Source organism: Camarhynchus parvulus, chromosome 1A (genome assembly GCF_901933205.1).
Source record: "Camarhynchus parvulus chromosome 1A, STF_HiC, whole genome shotgun sequence".
Taxonomy (NCBI): Eukaryota; Metazoa; Chordata; class Aves; order Passeriformes; family Thraupidae; genus Camarhynchus; species Camarhynchus parvulus.
The window spans coordinates 55,988,939-56,006,956 of record NC_044586.1 but is presented as its reverse complement, the minus strand read 5'-3'; the positions used below and the strand labels follow the sequence as shown (position 1 = coordinate 56,006,956).

At 41.7% G+C, this 18,018-nt stretch overlaps 1 protein-coding gene across 3 annotated transcripts in view; it reads right to left on the bottom strand.

Annotated features, from left to right (window-relative positions):
• LRRK2 (leucine rich repeat kinase 2) overlaps positions 1-6,540 on the bottom strand; it is a 63,721-nt gene extending 57,181 nt beyond the window's left edge. For all 3 annotated transcript variants that reach the window (XM_030960365.1, XM_030960366.1, XM_030960367.1), the window contains exons 1-3: positions 6,230-6,540; positions 6,055-6,140; positions 2,000-2,106 (exon numbers count right to left, since the gene is read on the bottom strand). In XM_030960365.1, coding sequence (XP_030816225.1) covers positions 2,000-2,106; positions 6,055-6,140; positions 6,230-6,389 — 353 coding nt within the window. In that variant the 5' untranslated portion in view covers positions 6,390-6,540. The remainder of the gene's footprint in view (positions 1-1,999; positions 2,107-6,054; positions 6,141-6,229) is intronic.
• Between the last annotated feature and the right edge of the window lie 11,478 nt (positions 6,541-18,018).

The following is an 18,018-nucleotide window of genomic DNA, read 5'->3' as shown; positions in this document are numbered from 1 at the left end:
ATGCTGCCAGTTTCTCTCTCCTCTGTTGTAGCACTAGTGTTTGTAGCTATGATGACCAAAGTAGACATGAGAGGCAAAATCTGATGAGAGGTGTAACATCAGTTATAGGCATAACATCCACTTCCCAAATTTACTTTCAGAGAATTCCCTCCCATGTATCCTCCCATTTCAAGTATAACCAAGAAGGATGTAAACCTTTCTAAACTTCTTCTGCTGTAGGAAGGTTTAACATAGGAGATTACAAAACATCTCATGAAGGCTACTTAAGCTTGTGGAAAGAATGCAAATACACTGAAGGAAATTCTCTTTCTCTTGTGAGAAACAGTGACAGCAACTATTTAATTATGCATTACACTGTCTGTCAAAAACACCTAAATCAATAGCAAACTACCATTTGTAAACATAACTGCAGTGAAGTCAAGTTGGATCACAGCTGAAAGACAAAAGAAAGAAATGCTTTTTCTAGTTTAATATTCCTATTCTCCCAAAATAGTTACATACACAAAAGGGAAAATCTCCTGAAAAAAAATGACCTTTTCTTCTCTATTGTAACTGTTTCCTGCCTTGCTGTAAACAGCATGTATTCATTATGGTGTTGATTCACATAGTACAATCCATGCTCAAGGAACATGAGACATAATTTAGCTGGCTTGCTCTGCCTTTGGCACTGACAGAATGCCTGGGTCCACTCCCCCACTAAGCCTCTCCACAGCAAGGAAAACTGTCAACATGTCAGACAGGGATACACAGTTGGCTAAAATGATGGTACTGAGAAAGAATCATGTACAGCAGTGCTATCATCAGATCTTAAGTGAAGTTTGAGTTTGAAAAGGATGCTTTGTTAACTGCACACACTGCATGGGTGCTGAGGAGGCTGCAGGAAAGATCAGTCCCAGAAAGTAATTTTTATGGGATCTGAGAATGAGCAGCAGTATCTCCAGCTCTCAGGATAACTTTCAGTCAATTAACAAGGTTTTCAGCAGCCAAAGAAATTGCATGTGCAGCTTCAGCTCAGTTATTTCTTGCTCATGAAAAGCAACCCAAATCAGTTTTGTTTTCCAACAAAAACTGCCAACACGTCTTTCAGGGGAGTTCATTCTCCTACTGACCATGTATTCTATACTATAAAACAAATCCCCACAAAATCAAAATGCATCTTAATGCTATTTTTCAACAGCAACCTTCCAAAGGAAGAGTGTGGTAAAGACTGTGGAGGCATATTCACAGGGTTATAAGGCTGTAAGTGCTTGTTGCTGTCATTATCAGCCCTGAAGGCAGCAATCTGCCCAGGAGTGAGAACACCTAACCAAGCCCCCAAAGCAACCCCCATGTGCATTGTGCCTACATCTAAATTAGCACTTGTGCTACAGGGCAACGATTGAGCCAACCTGTGTGGGTGTTCATCCCATCTAACCACAGACATCCAGAAAACACTTGCTTAGGCCTCCTTTGAAAGCTGAGCAAGTCTAAACCACGATTTGCCCAATTTACTAAAAAGACAGAACAAACCATTCCTTCTAAAGGTAACTATATCCATTGAATTCACAGGTAGTTGAGGTGATCAGTGCAAATATTTACCTTTAGACAATAATAACAGGTGTGACAAAACCCCCTCTTCCTGATTTACACTACTTTAGGCGTGTGGATATAATTCCTCACATTTAGAAAAACACACACAAACATCCAGGTGATACTGCATCGGCCAAATGTGTTTCTACGCTTTTTTTTTAATGTGTAAGTGGAATTTTCTATATTTCAATTTGGGCCCTTTGCTTCTCATTCTGTCACTGAGTGTCATTAAAAAAAGTCTGGCTCAATCTCCTTTACTTTCTGCACCAGGTATTGAAATACATGCATAAGATCTCTCTTTGTGCCCCATTCTGAAGGCTGAAGAAATGCACAAAAAAGATGATGTAATAACTTTACATATTTCATTGCATATATATGCTGCCAAAATGACCAAGTATTCTGGCAGACTTTTTGTATACAAAATACTTACTGGTGAACACCCAGTACTTCCCAGTCCTTCCCAACATCCTTAGGAGCTATGTTTTGTAGAGTACTTGGACAAATTTCTATTAATTTACAAAGAAGTGACCAGCCCATCTGTAAAACAAAAATGCAGTTATTTTAGAATAGATATTCTGCTTGGAACTTCTACATTGTCTTCTAATATCCTTGGCTTTTGCAAGACAGCTGTTCTGTTACCTAGCTAAATTAATAAGGGAAAATTAATTAACACAAGACAAATGGCATGGAAAGTTAAAAGAGGGAAGTAAAACATACGCTAATGATTCTGATTGCATTGCTTGCAGGAACACATCACTCTCAATCTGTTCCAGCAATGCTTGAGGATAAAGGGCACACAGTTAAATGAGTGGCTGAGAGAGAGAAAGATATGATGTAATCCACAGTATGTTATCACTGGCCAGGGAAAACCCCTGCACTACTGCAGGTGTATTTTAATGAAAAATGTGTGTTTTCGTAAGAACTTGCTATTTAATTGCAAATTGTAAGGATAAAGTATAGGTTTTTAAAGGCCTTCTATGTTTTAAATGGGGATGAGATACATAAACAATTACCATACATTTCATATTCTTGCCATCAGCCCTCAGTAGTGTGTGCTTTCAAAATGTAATGAGGCAGTAGATGTTTTGAGATCATAAGGAGTGGAAGACAACTAAACCAAATGTATTTGTTCTTAATAACTACTTATTTAATCCAATGCAAATTCTTTGACTTTCAAACATCTGTAAATAATGCCAAAAGCTAAAAATGCTCCTCTTTGATCTTCTGTATTTACAGAAATCTGCTCTCCTATGAATTTTTACAGGCTGATATGACTGAATAGGCTGCAGTGAGGAAGCAGTAAGCAAAATCTGTACAAAGAAACAACTGATGAAAGAAAATGCCTCTGTACTGAAAGAAAAGTAGTGAACTGTGAAATGTCAAAAGTCAAGATGAAGCAGATTTTACAGCAAGGAATTTGAATAAGACATGTGAGTTTCCTTGAGCCTATAAGTAAATAAAAAGGTGGAAACAGGCCTTTGTGCTTTAAGAACAGAGTCAAGGCAGAAGATAATATGTCACAAAGACTCCATACATAACTGGATCACTTTTTCACAGAAGAGTTATGTAAAGCGAAGAGGTCAAGATGGGACAGCTAACAACAGGAATGTAAATGGCTACCTCCAAAGAGTTTAACTGCAAAGTTCATATAAAGTGCATGATTCCTAACCCTGCAATCAGTTAGACTAGAGACATGGAATTACAAGCCTGGTAGTATAGAGTCACCCACAGGAACAGCATAAGCTTGAATTTAGAGAGCTTTCCTGACAGCTTTGTGGAGTGTGCAGAAGGTGATGTAGCTCCCTGGGGACCAGAATTCCACTTCTGTCTTTCACATACTTGGTTGCAGTGTGAGCACAGCCCATATCTGCAGTACTTTTGTTTCTGTTTCAGTTTAGATTTGCAGAGACAAACATTTTAAGCCAATTACAACCTCAATGTCTGCAGATTGAGCTTGACTATGAGCCAATTTCCATACACTTCTTTTCCTTGGATAGCAAGCTGCCTTGCCCTGCATGACACTATAAATCACTTACTGTGGACATTCAGGGTGGTCTGTGGAACTGAGTCCTAACTACATGTAGGTACAATGAATAGCCTAAGTAACCATCAGTCCAAGATGAAGATATATAATTCCCTAATTTTGCATATTCCAAGGAAAATAGAGTTTACTGGTGACAGTCAATCAGGTACAAATTTCAAAAATATTATACAGGTGACTATCAATTGATAAACTGCTTATTCCTTAGAAAACATTTTATTTTAGAAGTCCCACTTTATAAGAGCATCCTAATTGTCCTTATAAAATTTAAAATCTGATGCAAACTTGCTTAATTACTTTAGAAAATTCCTTTCTGTATTAACTGCTTCTGATGAATTTTATATTCCCATTGAACATTTTTATTTGGATTGTTAGGACTCCAAGTACTGACAAACATTTATCAGAACTGTGGATCCAGAGAAGACCAGTGGAAATATCTGACCTGCTGATGTGTGGTCTATTTTACAACATTAAAACTATAACCTGAGGTAACAGAGCGTTTTAGCTGTTTGAAGATTAAACAAGAAAGCAAGGGTCTTTTAAAAAACAGAAATCCTAAACGTTATAAGGAAGGGAAATAAAGCAAAAGAAGATGTCCTTATAAAGACTTAAACAGGTCCCTATATACAGAAACAGTTGGTAGCAGCAATGAAACTCTTTATTTTTAAATCTGACCCTTTTTGTTGCTAGCATGCAATTAATTTATATTACATTAGGACCCACCATCTACATAAGACAATACAGCTCTGCTGACTGCTCTTTAGTCAAGTGCACTCATATTTTGCTCTAGAGTTTCTAAGATGCTCCAATCATTGCCAGAAAAGCTGCAGAAAACTACCCTATTTACTTACAGGAACTACTGGCTTTCCACACCAGTACCTTCCTGTTGTTGAAGGAGCTTGCAGGGTTTATGCCTGCAGTCTGATTTAGGCCAGACTTGCAATATTGATCTACTAAATTAACCCTGTACAAGTTAGAGGAACAGCATCTAGGGTTCCAACATCAACCCACAATGCTTTGTAACCAGTTAAGGAGGGGAGGTGAATTCTCACTTCAGGTATGTCTCTGACTGTGTTTACTCTCTTAAGTGAGTTAATTTTTTTACAATGTCAAAAGTAAAAGGAGGATGATTAATTATTCATTCAATAAAAAATCATTAGAAGTGCAAAGAGACTGCACTGAAATCAGGACCTCATTACTTCACCACCGCTGTAAAGTGAGAATTTATTCACAAAGATTACAAACAAATAGCAGTGAATGAAGCAAGAAGACAGAGATCTACTTACATAGTGTGAATGTTTGTAATCATCAGAACTGAATGTGAAAGAAGAGCTGCCCAAGATATTTTATGAGGAATGGGATTTGAGCTTTGCACTGGCTATGAATTTCCCACTGCAACACAACATAGTAATGCAAAGGAGGTCCAGAACTTCTGAACTGAAACACTATATGACTGCAAATGTAGGCAGGTAGAAGATTAAAATTAATTTTAAAATTCTGCATTAGAATAAAGTATTTTAAGAGAGTTAAAATGAAAGTTAATCACTATCTTCTTTATGCAATTCTGAGAGTCTTGTGCTATCATTTCACACCTACTTCTTGTTATGATTGATGTTTTACTTCCAAGTTTAGACTTCTGGGCAGAGGTTTTATAAACTAATGAGCTTTATCTTGAAATAAACTGCTGCTTCATATTCATACTGCTTAATAATTTAAAAAAAAAAGCATCAAGCGAGTTGCACAGAAATATGGAGCTTATAAACATCCTCTATGCATAGTATAGTCAGATATTTAATATATGCCTGCCAGGAAGGAGCTGCTTTGTATGACAAGTCTGGCAGCTGTACCATAAGTATAACATCGAATTGTCCAAGTGCCACACCTAGTCCAAATGGGCCAATGTTAAATTACAGGAGCAGGTAGGCAGAACCTTAAATTGCAGAACATACTCTTAGCTAAAATATTCCCCCCACCTTTAAAAACGTATGCTAGCACAAGTCTCAAGGATATGGCTACATATATATGAATTCATAGTATAAAATGACGCCGTCAGAAGTTTGTCTAACCATGGCAAAATTCAATATGGACACCTCAAAATTGTATTAGGTAACACTGGTAATTTAGAACCCTACATTACACAGTATTCACACGGCTTAATTCTTATTTCCTATTTCGCTTCCTTCTGCCGGTAAAAACAGAGACGCAGCCAGTGGCGTCTGCAGTAAGTTGGAACGCTTGGTCTCTTTAAATGCCAGCGGTGACAGCGCCCTTCTACAGCTCAGAGCACTTCAAGAAGCGGCCCAAGAGACACATTGCAAGTTAGGGAGAAATCAACAAGCGGAACAAGAACTTTTATCCCGGGAAGGGCCCGGCGCTCGCTCATCCCACGGAGCGCAGCCGGAGCGGGGCAGCGGCCCCGGCCCCGCTCCCGCCCGGCCCCTGACCTGCTGCACGCCCGCCGCTCCCGGGTACAGATCCACCACCAGCAGCAGGGGCACGTGGACGTTTTTGCCACTGAAGAGCCGGGGAGCTGTGGGGGAACAGAGACAGAGAGAGAGACCGCGTTAGTGACCGGCGGCGGGCGGGACAGGACAGGGCAGGGCAGGGCAGGGCGCTCACCGCTCTGCCGGGCCGCCAGCTCCAGCAGATCGCTCAGGGTCTGCACCAGCGTCTCCAGCCGCTTCCTCTCCTGAACGTTCTGGAGCCGGACGACCAGCTTCCTCAGGGCTTGTTCCTCCCCCGCCACCGCCTCCCCCTCCTCGGGGCCGCCGCTGGCCATGGCCGAGCCGCTACCCTCGCTGTGCCCATCCGCCGGTCGGCGGGACGAGCGCAGGGCTGGGCTGGGCTGGGCTGGGCTGGGCTGGGCTGGGCTGGGCGGTGTGGGCCCGTCCCGCTGCTGCAGCCCCGCAGTGCCGCCGCCCGGCCGCCGTCACCCGGCCCTGCCGAGCCGCCCCTGCCGCGGCCTCCGGCCCCGCCCACGGCGCCGCTCCATGGACACGGCCCAGGACCGGCCCCCGCGGGCGGGCGACCCTCCGTAACCCCTGGGAAACGCCCGAGGGCCTCGCGCAAGCGCCCGGCAATCAAAACGGACCCGCGGGCAGCTCCCCCTCACAGTGATTGACGAAAGAGCTGCCCAATGGAGCTGCCGAGCCGGACCGGGTCCGCCCAGCAGGGCCTCGCTGCAAACACCGGCCAAGGGCCGTTGTGGAATGGGTGGCTTTGGTTTCTGGGTTGGGTGGGCTCTGGGGAGGCGAGCATCTGTGGCATGCCTACAGTGGGGCAGTCTGTTCCTGAAAGGCTTTACTCTGTGGAAGGGTGTGGAGCTGAGCCTGGGTAGAAGGGAGGGGTGAGGTGAAGGTGTTTTAAGACTTCATTTCCATCTCTAATTGCCCTACTCTAATTTGTTTGGCAATAAACTAATTTCCTCCAGTTGAGTCTGTTTTGCCTGTAATGGCGATTGGTGAGTGATCTCTTCCTGTCCTTATCTTGACCCATGAGCCTTTTACAATGTTTTCTCTCCCTCCTCTAGATAAGAATGTGAGTTAGAGAGTGGCTTTGCTGAGAAGCTGGTGCCCAGTGGGGTCATCCCCCCACAGTCCTTTTTGGCCCCCACCACATTACTCTTGCCTGAAACCAGATGTCTGAAATTTTCAATGTGTATCTTCTGTGCACCTTGATAGTAAATATTGGGTAGTTGAAGTCTCTCTGCTTGTTCTGGCTCACAGCTGGCTCAAAGTCCTGGATCACTTGTAGCTCCTTCAGTAAATAACTTGCTGCAATTGTAGATTCCTGAGCTAGACAGCTTGAGCCTGAGTTAATCTTTCCTCTTCTTTCCACTCATGTTGGCAAAGAATAAAAAACAGTGCTAGTGTTTCTGAGGTTCCTGAAGAAACACAGGACCGAACTTCTAGAGATCAGGTGTCTCAAACACTGATCTTCTAACATGTCTCTCAAGGTTCATTCCTCTGCAGGCAGTTCCCTGGAGTGCTGGTTGGAGACGATGCCAGGTTCTGCTAAGACTCTGGAAGTCTGGTGGAGTTTGGTAAAAGTCTTCTTAAGTGTATCAATTACTTAGATAAGAGGAGAATGGAAAGAACGAGGTAGTCTTGGTAAGCATCTATATTGTAGTTTTCCTGGATTTTTCTAGGAAAATCCAATGAAAATATTAATCTGTCTTCACCAGAATGAATGAGGAGAATGGGTTCAAATTCAAAACCAGAAAGTTTAGGTTGAATACTAGGAAAAGAGTCTTTACTGTGGAGGTGGTGAGGCACTCTAACAGGCTGCCTGGGGAAGTTATGGATGTCTCATCCCTGGGGATGCTCAAAGCCAGGTTGGATGGAGCTCTGGGCAACCTGGTCTAGTGGAGAGTATCCTAGCCCACAGAAGGAAGGTTGGAATGAGATGGTCTTCAAAGTCCCCTTCCAACCCAAACCATTGTATGATCTGTAGAAGTGATTAGAGATTGTGACTAAACTGTCTTTTGTTGATGTCTGGCAGGAAAATTGAGGTCTGATAGTAAAGTGTAGTTGTCTGAATGTCATTCTTAGCAGGAGGAAAGGGCAAAGGACTTTACCTCTGGAGCACATATTAAATGTTTTTCTGCTCTGGAAGTTTCATATATTTCTGACCTCTTTCTAATGTTCCATCAGTGAGTGTGGATGGCTTACACGGTGACCAGATCTTTAACTAATTTAAACAATTTCTTCTTTTTTTGTTGGGTCTCAGTGTGTTCATTCCACATCTTCTGTTCTCTATCAGCTGTAGCATATTGTGTTGTTTTATGCACATAGTTTGAAAAGACTGCACAGAGTCACAGAATTAATTGGGTTGGAGAAGACCTTTGAGATCATTGAGTCCAACCTATGGCTAACACTACCTTTTCAACTAGACCATGGCACTAAACATCACATCTTTTTATTTTAAACACCTCCAAGGACAGGGACTCCATTTCTTTTTGGCCACAGGCTGAAATTCTACATCATACAGTCTTTTGGTTTGATTTAGCAATTTCCATGGCCTCATCATCCAATGTATAAAGCATATTGTTATATTTTCTTGAAATCAGTGTAATGTATGATGAGAGGATGCCTTGACCATTACAGAAACTTTCTAAGTGACAACAATGTTAGATTTGGCTGTATTTGGCTGTAACGAAACTGTATTTTGTTTTAGCTTCACGTAGAAGTTGGTTGGGATAGGAGCTTCTGTTGAAATAAGGCTGCAAAGGGGACTCCAAAGGAAGGGGCAAGCTGCTAGAGAACTCACTAGAAGACACTCAAGAACTTTTTTTTGTCTGGGTTATGGCCCATATCTGGGCCTAAGTCTCATCTCTTTCCTAGGATTTGTTTTAGAAATGAAATCCAGATTGGAGCTCCAGGCTGATTTGGGTTGTTAAGGGGCCATTTTTGCTTTCTGTTCTGTCATCTCTAATGTCTCTTCTGAAAATAATTTTCTGGTCTTGGCCCCATTTCACTCTCTTGGCTACACACATTTTCATGTTTGGAATAAAATTTTCTGCTACATGTTTTAATTCACTCTGTCCTTGATATTAGCCATCTCTGACTGGCTTTTGCTATCAGCTGTGCAGCAGGTCCCTTATTTGTCGTCGGTTGGTCACAAGGTTTTCGGGGTGAAGGAAGAGACGAGATGGGCTCCATGATCAGAAGGCTTGATTTATTATGTTATGATATATATATATATATTACATTATAACTATACTAAAGAAAAAGAAAAAGAGAGTTTCCAGAAGCTGCTAACTACCTAAGAATAGAAAGTAAAGAATGATCAACAAACCTTGCTCTCTCGGACTGTGTCCGAGAGAGCTCAGTTCTGGATTGGCCATTATTTCCAAACACTCAATCTGGGCCAATCCAGAACTGACCTGTTGCATTCCACAGAAGCAGATAACCTATTGTTTACCTTTTGTTTCTGGGGCCTCAGCTTCCCAGAAGGAAAAAATCCTAAAGAAAGGATTTTTATGAAAAGGATGTCTGTGACACCTTATTTCTTCACCCTTCCCAGCTTTGGTGTTGACACTGATTAAATGTTCTATGGTGCTTATAGGGTCAGATATCAGGATGCAGAGAGGGATTCTGGGTCAGCTGAGAAAGGACTGTATGTTGCAGTGTGATGCAAGTATTTTTCAGAACTGAAACTTCATCTTTTTGACAGGAGAGGGAGGCTGTGTGCAAGGAAAGACTGTAGGCTGTTGTTTCTGCATTGCTGGAAAGGAAGGTGTTTTTCTGGAACAGTTCTTTTCCCTGGATCCTTGTTAGTTCAGTTGGGCTTTTTTGGGGCTGAACTCTCTTTGGATTTTCTTTCTGTTTGGTTTTGTGGGAGGGAACATATGTGAGAGTGAGTTTGGGCTTCTGTGGGGAGGTTCTGAATGTTTTTTTGTTTGGTTTTGTTTTCTGAGGTTTTTTGTTGTTGTTTGTCTTTTGTTGTTTTTTTTTCTCCTTCTTCCTACTCTCCCATTATTTTATTTGCAGTGCTTCACACCACCTGGTGAGCCTGCAGAAGCTGAATTAGGTATTGCCTGGGGACTCTCCTTTGCAAGCTCTTTCTGACAGAGTGCAATGTCAGTCAGGTCCATTTTTTCACATTCAGTTTTGTCTCATCATGCTTCCCCCAGAGAGGAGAATGAAAATTTAATTACATGAGACTTTATAACCACCTTTTTTTGGTTTTGAAATCTGCTTTGAAGAGCCCATGCATATTTATCACTGAAGGTATAATACTCTGAATAAATATTCTTTCCATTGTTGCATCCTCACTCTGTGTGTTTTAACCCTGCAGCTGGAGAAGGGGTGGTGTTAATTTGAATGACAGAAAGTGCTCAGACAGAGCCTGTTCAGAAGTGATATGACAGTTATTTGATTCACCCCTGGACAAAATGCTGATAAATGGTCCCTCTGCTTTTATGTCGTAACCAGCAGGGGCTCTGTGGTGCTAAGGAATTCATTGCTTCAGAAAACAGTGGCAGAGCAGGTATTCTACTTCAACCTTTTCAGCTCTCATTTTAGCTATCAGGGATTTAAATTTTAAAAAGATTAAGTACTGTGCATGGGCCTGTACTTATCCACTGCACTGTATGTGAAGGTGCACCATCTTCACAGCTTCCAAATGGATGGGCTCAGGCAGGCACTCTCTTTGCTGGCTAGGGAGCTGATGGCTGGGCCCAGGGAGTGGTGGTGCATGGTGATACATCCAGGTGGTGTCTGGGCACAAGGGATGCTCCTCAGGGGTCAGTATTTGGACCAGCCCTTTATGAATGATCTGGACAAGGGGATCAAGTGCTTCCTGTCAGTTTGTGACAAGTTGGCACCAAAGTGGAAGTGTTGATCTGCTGGAGGGCGGGAGGGCTCTGCAGAGGACACTGGACAGGCTGGACAGGATTGATGGGCCAAGAACAATTGTGTGAGGTTCCACAAGGTCAAGTGCCGAGTCCTGCACCTTGGACTCAACAACCCCTCAACAATGGAATGCTGAAGGCTGGGGCAGAGTGTTTGGAGATCTACCCAGTGGAAAAGGACCTGGGGGTGCTGGTCAACAGCAGCTGAACATGAGCCTGTGTGTGCCAAGAAAGCCAATGGCATCCTAGCCTGAATCAGAAATATTGTGACCAGCAGGACCAGGGCAGTGATTGCTCTGTACTCAGCCCTGGTGAGGCTGTACCTCAAATCCTGTGTTCAGTTTTGGGCCTCTCACTGCAAGAAAGACACTGAGGTGCTGGAGCAAGTCCAGAGAAGGGCAATGAAGCTGGTGGAGGATCTGGAGCACGTCTTATGAGGAACAGCTGAGGGAGCTGGGGGTGTTCAGCCTGGAGAAAAGGGAGCTCAGGGGAGACCTTGTTGATCTCTACAACTGTCTGAAAGGAGGCTCTGGGCAGGTGTGGGTCAATGTCTTCTCCCAAGTAGCAAGTGATAGAACAAGAGGAAATGTCCTCAAGTTGTGTGAGGGGGGGTTTAGATGGGAAACTGAGAAAAATTTCTTCCCGGAAAGGGTTGTCCAAGGTCTGGAATGGGCAGTCCAGGGAAGTGGTTAATTCACCATCCCTGGGGATATTTAGAAGACATGTTGATGTGGCCCTTAGGGTCATGGTTAATGGTGGACTTGGCAGGGCTGGGTTAATGATTGAACTCGATAGTTTTAAAAGACTTTTCCACTCTAAATGATTCTATGAAATGTACCTTTCTGAAAGCAGGTGCTCTACTTGCCTTTCAAAAATATTTTCATTATTAAGTATTTAAGTATAACAAAAGTAAATTTTTATTTAAAGAAATTTGTGCATATGTTAAATTGGGCTGACACCTAGTGGTGGGAATACTTCTAACACAGTAGTACATGGCCTATGGTTCCTTTGATTCTGTGGGTATTTTAAGTTAAACAAAGGCAACTTGAAACTATGCTGTTCTTAGAAGAGGCCAGAGAAAACCTGGATTTCCTCAAAAGAATGTCTGTCCCTGGAGTTCCTACCCTTTATCTTTCTGAAAATCATTGTCCCTCTGCCTTCTTTTCCCCTCTCATCATGCTTTGGGGTACACTGCATTGCTATATACTCGAGATGGTCTGCATGTTAACAGAGCAGATGAGTACTTCAAAGCCCAAGTAAGCTTTCCTGCTGTTTCCTGCTGAATAGCTGATGATGCACTTTGTGATTCTAAATTAGAAACTGAAGGAGATGTTCAGGATATTTTCTGTCAGTATCCAGCTGATTAAACAGCTTCTGTTAAAGGGATAAAGCTTTCACTTCATAGAATCATGGAACAGTTTGGGTTGGAAGGAACCTTAAACACCATCAAGTTCTGACCCCCCAGCCATGGGCAGGGACACCTTCCGCTAGACCAGGTTGCTCAGGGCCCTATCCAACTTGCACACTTCCAGGGATGTGGCATCCACAGCTTCTCTGGGCACCCTGCTCCAGTGCCCTCATAGGAAAGAATTTCTTCCTAATGTCTAATCTAAACTTTCTCTCTTTCAGTTTGAAGCCATTCCCCCTTGTTCTGTCACTACATGCTCTTGTAAAAAGCCCCTACACACCTGTAGAACCCCTTCCAGTTATTCTTTGCATCCCTTGCCAAGTCCAGCTCTAATTTCACCTTGGCTTCCCCCATCCCTGTACAACTGGGCTGTATCCCTATACTCTTCTCAGGTGACCTGCTCTTGCCTCCTTTGCCTGTGCACATACTTTTTGCCCTTTAGCTTCACCAGCAGGTGCAGACTCAGTGATTCCCATCACCTGCCTTCCTTGCCAAATTTCTTGTGCCTGGGGATCACTAATTTGTGTGCTCCATGATGATGTCCTTAAAAATTTTCCAGCTCTGTTCTGTTCCCTTGACCCTGAAGAGAGATTCCCAGGGGATTGGATTGATGAGTTCCTTGAAGAGCTGATGTTTACTTTCCTGATCAGGACTTTAAGGGGGATAAAACTCAACTGAAAAATTATAAAGTGAACTTAGGCTGGTCTCTAAGGAGGTGTAATAGAAAGCCTAAATTTCTGGATCACTGTCTTTAAGGTTATGTTAGAGAGCTGTGAGGAGGAGGGTTAGGAGCCACCTGGTCCAGAGTATGTAGCACTTGGCCATGACAACTAGCAAAGTGATGTAGGTTTAAAAAGGAGGCTCCCACAGCTGAGCATAAAACATCACTTATTTCTTGAAAAAAAGAGTACAAAACAATCATCCCTTTCAGAGTGGCTGAAATATATGGACCTTGGATACAATAGGATATATAAGGCCACTGGTTTATGCAATATGGTGAACTTCATAATGCTAGGTCTACTAGAAAGTACTGCCTCTACTCATGCTACTTCCTTATAGCATAGACACTACAATGCCTATGGAAGTGAATTTGCTTAGCAGATAGAGGCCAGCACTGTGTCTGACCTGGGCAGCACTGCTCATCTTGGGATTATTTCACTTCTTATTTAATTTTAAAATATTTTCTTAATAACTGTAGCTATTACTATACAGCACCAGTGGGTTTACAGGGCCATGTATGAGGCATTTTGCTTATGTCTAGGGTTTTGTATATCTTTTCTAATTTAATTTTTATGGGTCTCTTTCGTTGTACCATAATGTCTATCTGTCATCAGCTTTTATAAAGAGTACAAATAAAGATGGGGATCCAAATGAGTGTAAATCCCTGAAGCAGAATTAAAGAATGTGGCACTGAGGTAAATCATAATCCAGCAATATATTTTTTTCCCTCTCTGTCTGTTCAGTTATTAGTGGATTTATCACACTGGTTTTGGTAAGGAAGAAGGTTCTTGGCTCTTATATGGACAGTTATTCATATGGTTAATTATTTACTATGGCAATTTATAGAAACAAATTCTTATTGGGTTTGCCAGTGATAAAATATAAACTTTCTAATTCCTACAAAGCTTTTTAGGTTTGTTAAATGTTTTTAGTTCTTCCAGAGAATGCATTGTTGTCCAGTACATGTTTTTGCACTGGTTATAAATCAAAATAATTTTCTTTATAAGAATGAAGAGAAGGCTTTAGGGTGACCTAATTGTAGCCTTCCAATACCTGAGGGGAGCCTACAAAAAAAGTGGGAGAGAGGTTTTTAAAAGGGTTTGTGGTGACAGGGCAAGGGGGAATGGCTGAAAACTGAAAGAGTGCATACATTTAAATTAGGTATTAGAAGGAAATTTTTTGCTGTGAGTGTGATGAGGCACAGAAACAGGTTACCCAGAGAAGCTTTGCCTGCCCCATCCCTGGAAATGTTCAAGGCTGGGTTGGATAGGGCTCTGAGCAATCTGATCTAGTGAAAGGTGTCCCACAGCAGGGAGGTTGAAATTAGATGGTCTTTAAGGTCCCTTTCCAACCCAAGACATTCTCTGATTCTGTGATTTCACTAATTTGAAGGTAAAATTTATTCTAAGTAGCACTCGCTGGATTTACAAGTAGCTAAAATATTGACAATTAGACAATCAGACAATCACTGTGCCTATGTGTATCCAAGTGTTCTGATGCTGTATCAAGTAACTGATACATGATAGCTCAGCTATCCCATAGCAGGTCCTAGCTTACCTCTGAAAGAGCATAAAACTTCCCATTCCCTTTACCAAGCAGACAAATTCAGACATTTTTCCGAATTAGTTGTTTATCTATTTATTGCCTTTTTCAAACTAGAAAAAAAAAAACCCAATCTACTAACATTCTCAAAGTAACATAAAGGAGTACTAGCTGATAATGCTCTTAATTAGCCATGCATTTTTCTTAAAATATTAAAATTGGTTTAGCCTTTGTAAACAATGACAGTGGCAAGGCCTGTCCTCATTATTTCCTCAGTTAAAATAGCAGGACTAGTGTTGACTTTATTAATTTTCTTGAGAAACTGAGAATTTAAGTGCTTCAAGCTTGTTGCTTGTCACTGCAAGAGGCTTCTAATCAATATTTTCTCTCTCCATAATTGGAACAGCTTTAGTACAAATAAGTTTAACTGCATGAATCTTTTGACAAATTACCTACTGTATCAAATACAATAATTATTTTTCCAAGGTTTTTTGTACCAGCACGCTGCTTAGATTAAGCAATATCATTTTTCTCATTTCACAGTAATTCTTAATGTCTATCACCAGTAGCAAATCAAGGGTGAAGCAAATAACAGGCCTGGAAGGGAATTGTCCTCTCGTTTAACCCTAGTTCATATTTTTCCAAGGATATGTTAGCCTGCCTCTTTTCTTCAAAGGAATACTCTGCATATTCTCAGTCCAGCTTCTGGCAGATTCTCCCATCTTTGTTCTCTACTCCTATTCTTGTCCCTCAGAGGACTTTTCTTATTCCCTAAGACATTTCTTGACTTTGGCATGTTTGTTTCCTCTGGTCCTTCACCAGACTGCTGCAGGCACAAGTGGTGCCCGCCCCATTTCCAGGACTCATGCCAGGCATCCATGTGGCAAGAAGGTCAAACCCTACTGCCACATCTGGCTGCAGCATCAGTCCCCTCCCTTTTCCTGCTTGGCACAGTGCTTGCCATCCCTGTTGCTGCTCCTGATAGTGATTATCTTGGATCTTACACAATGCTGATAAAAAAAAATATTGTGGCACTGTCAAATACTGTGATATAGCACTATTAAACTGATTTGAAAAGCATTAAGGTGTATAAATTTCCTAATGGTACAATTCCATCTACTGTGTGTAAATGATTGCAGTATTGAAATTGCATTGCAGTTGGTAGAAAACTACTTTAATCACTTCAGTAAATGCATTGCTGTGTGAACAGTATATTGTGATACTCAGTATGCTGACACTGAGCATGTAAACAGAGCACACTTAGGTAGTTCCTGTACTTGTAGTGATAGACTACAAAGTCTGCTTACACTGGCTGTTCTTATCTCAGCAGTGAGATAAAAACCATGAGCCACAACAAAGTCAGTCCAGTATCTCAGTTAATGCTCATTGCAGGTGTGCCAAGTCCTCCATGCTTTTGCCTCTTTCCAAAGAAGGTATGTGCATCAAAGTGCTCATGAGAAAGGCAACTCAGCCTGTGGCACCGAGGGTGCAACACCCAGTGGCACAGCTGCTTGCTGTAATGGGCATTTATCTTGGTGTTATCAATATTGGCTGTGGTTGGCTTCCTGGCAGGCTTCCTACCATGTCCATGGGTGATGTTCCAACTCTGGAAATGAAAGGGTACAATTTCATTTCTTTCCCTTGCAGTCTGTTAACAAGAGTACTGAGTACAAAGTTCTTATTATTTTAGTCAGTATTGCAGTGTAATTAAGTCTCTCAGAATTGACTTGGCATTCACTTCAGCCACTGAACAGTCCTCTATGTCATATCAGGGACTGGTTACCTACAGCAGTAGTGGGTCTGTCCACCAGCTTCCAGTAGGACTTGCTAGAAAGGGAATTGTGCAATAGGCTCTGCACTATCAGAGGGAGCAAAACATGTATTTGGAATAAATGAGTGGCCCCTTTTCAGTCATGTTGTTAAAGGAGAAAAAAGTTCGCCAGATGTTCACTATGGAAAAATATTAATTGAAATAAGCTTTGTCCCAGATGACTTCTTAAATAGAAAGGAAAATGAGGCCTTCATGTGTGTTGGTCATTGTCCTGTCCACCTAAGCAGTGATGCCTCATGAACAACTGTTCCCAAGGCACTGCTCAAGTCCTGGCCCACATGATGTGTGTGGGTGGCTGACAAAGAGGTGTGAGGACCAAAGGAGTTTGGCACCATGGAAACTCAGAGGCTTTGCATTGAGGAGAAGGAGGCAGGCCTGACTGGGAGAATGTCATTCCTTTCAGAGCATGGTCAAGTTGAGGGCCTGACATAGAGGCCACATGACCTTTTCAGTCCTGAGATTCAGTAGCAGCAGAAGGCCTTAGACCAGTGGCCATGCACAATCAAGTGCTGCTGCATCTGCTTGGAGTTCATTTCTGATCTCTCAGGATTCATGCACATGAGTAGGGCTCATGTCCAGTCCATGTGCAAAACAGTCTTGTTTCATTAAAAACCGGAACAAAATGGACATGAGCAAAATTTTGAGCGCAGATGATTAGTGTGAATTATTATTGTTAGGACTATTTTTAAAGTATCAGTGAAGTAAAAACAATTGAAGTTTTATAAGCTATTAAAATATTTATGAAAATCACCGGACTGAAAAAATTCCTCTTTTATGCTTACTTTGTGTGTATTAGTGGCTGAAAAATTTCAGTAAGTCTTAATCCCCATGTATATTATATTCAAAGATTAAGTATTGCTTCTTAATTCTGTGTAGTTTTGTGCCAGTTGCCCAAATTGCAGGGTCAGCAGTTAGGCAACAATATCCAAAATCCTGGTCCAGTCTTGTTGATTGGCATTGCTTTTCAGTCTGTCAGAGGTTTCCAAATATATTGCACTGTCTTTAAGTTACTCATTTTTAGTTGGAAGACTGTTTTCCTCATTTTTTGTCATGTATTTATTTCAATCTTTGTTTTGTGCATCTCCTTGCAGTTTTATTTTGCTAACCTTTTCTCACAAAACAGCGGAGGGAATGTACTATGTAAATGGATCTACAATCATTAAGAAGTCTTTGAGGCTGAGAGTTCGTTTTAATACTTAGGAGCTGAAATTATTTCACTCTTATTACAAATATATTTCATGTGACTGTATTGCTTGCTGCACTGAAATAATGTTAAAATTCCTTGTACTGCTACTAGAGCTTTACTTTTCTGCCTTTGATCACATTGGATACAAAATGGCTGTAAATGTCTTATTCCTATTTGATCAACTGTGCTTTGACTTAGTCTTTTTATTGGTAAAAAATTGGGCTTTGAGCTCTTTTGAAGTATGTGCAATGGAAGATTTTGGATTTAACTATTTTTGGCATATCCTATTTTCTGCCTGTCTGGAGATTGTTCGAGGTTTTTACTGCACAATTAATCAGATTTTGATTTGGGACAGAGTCATAAAGAG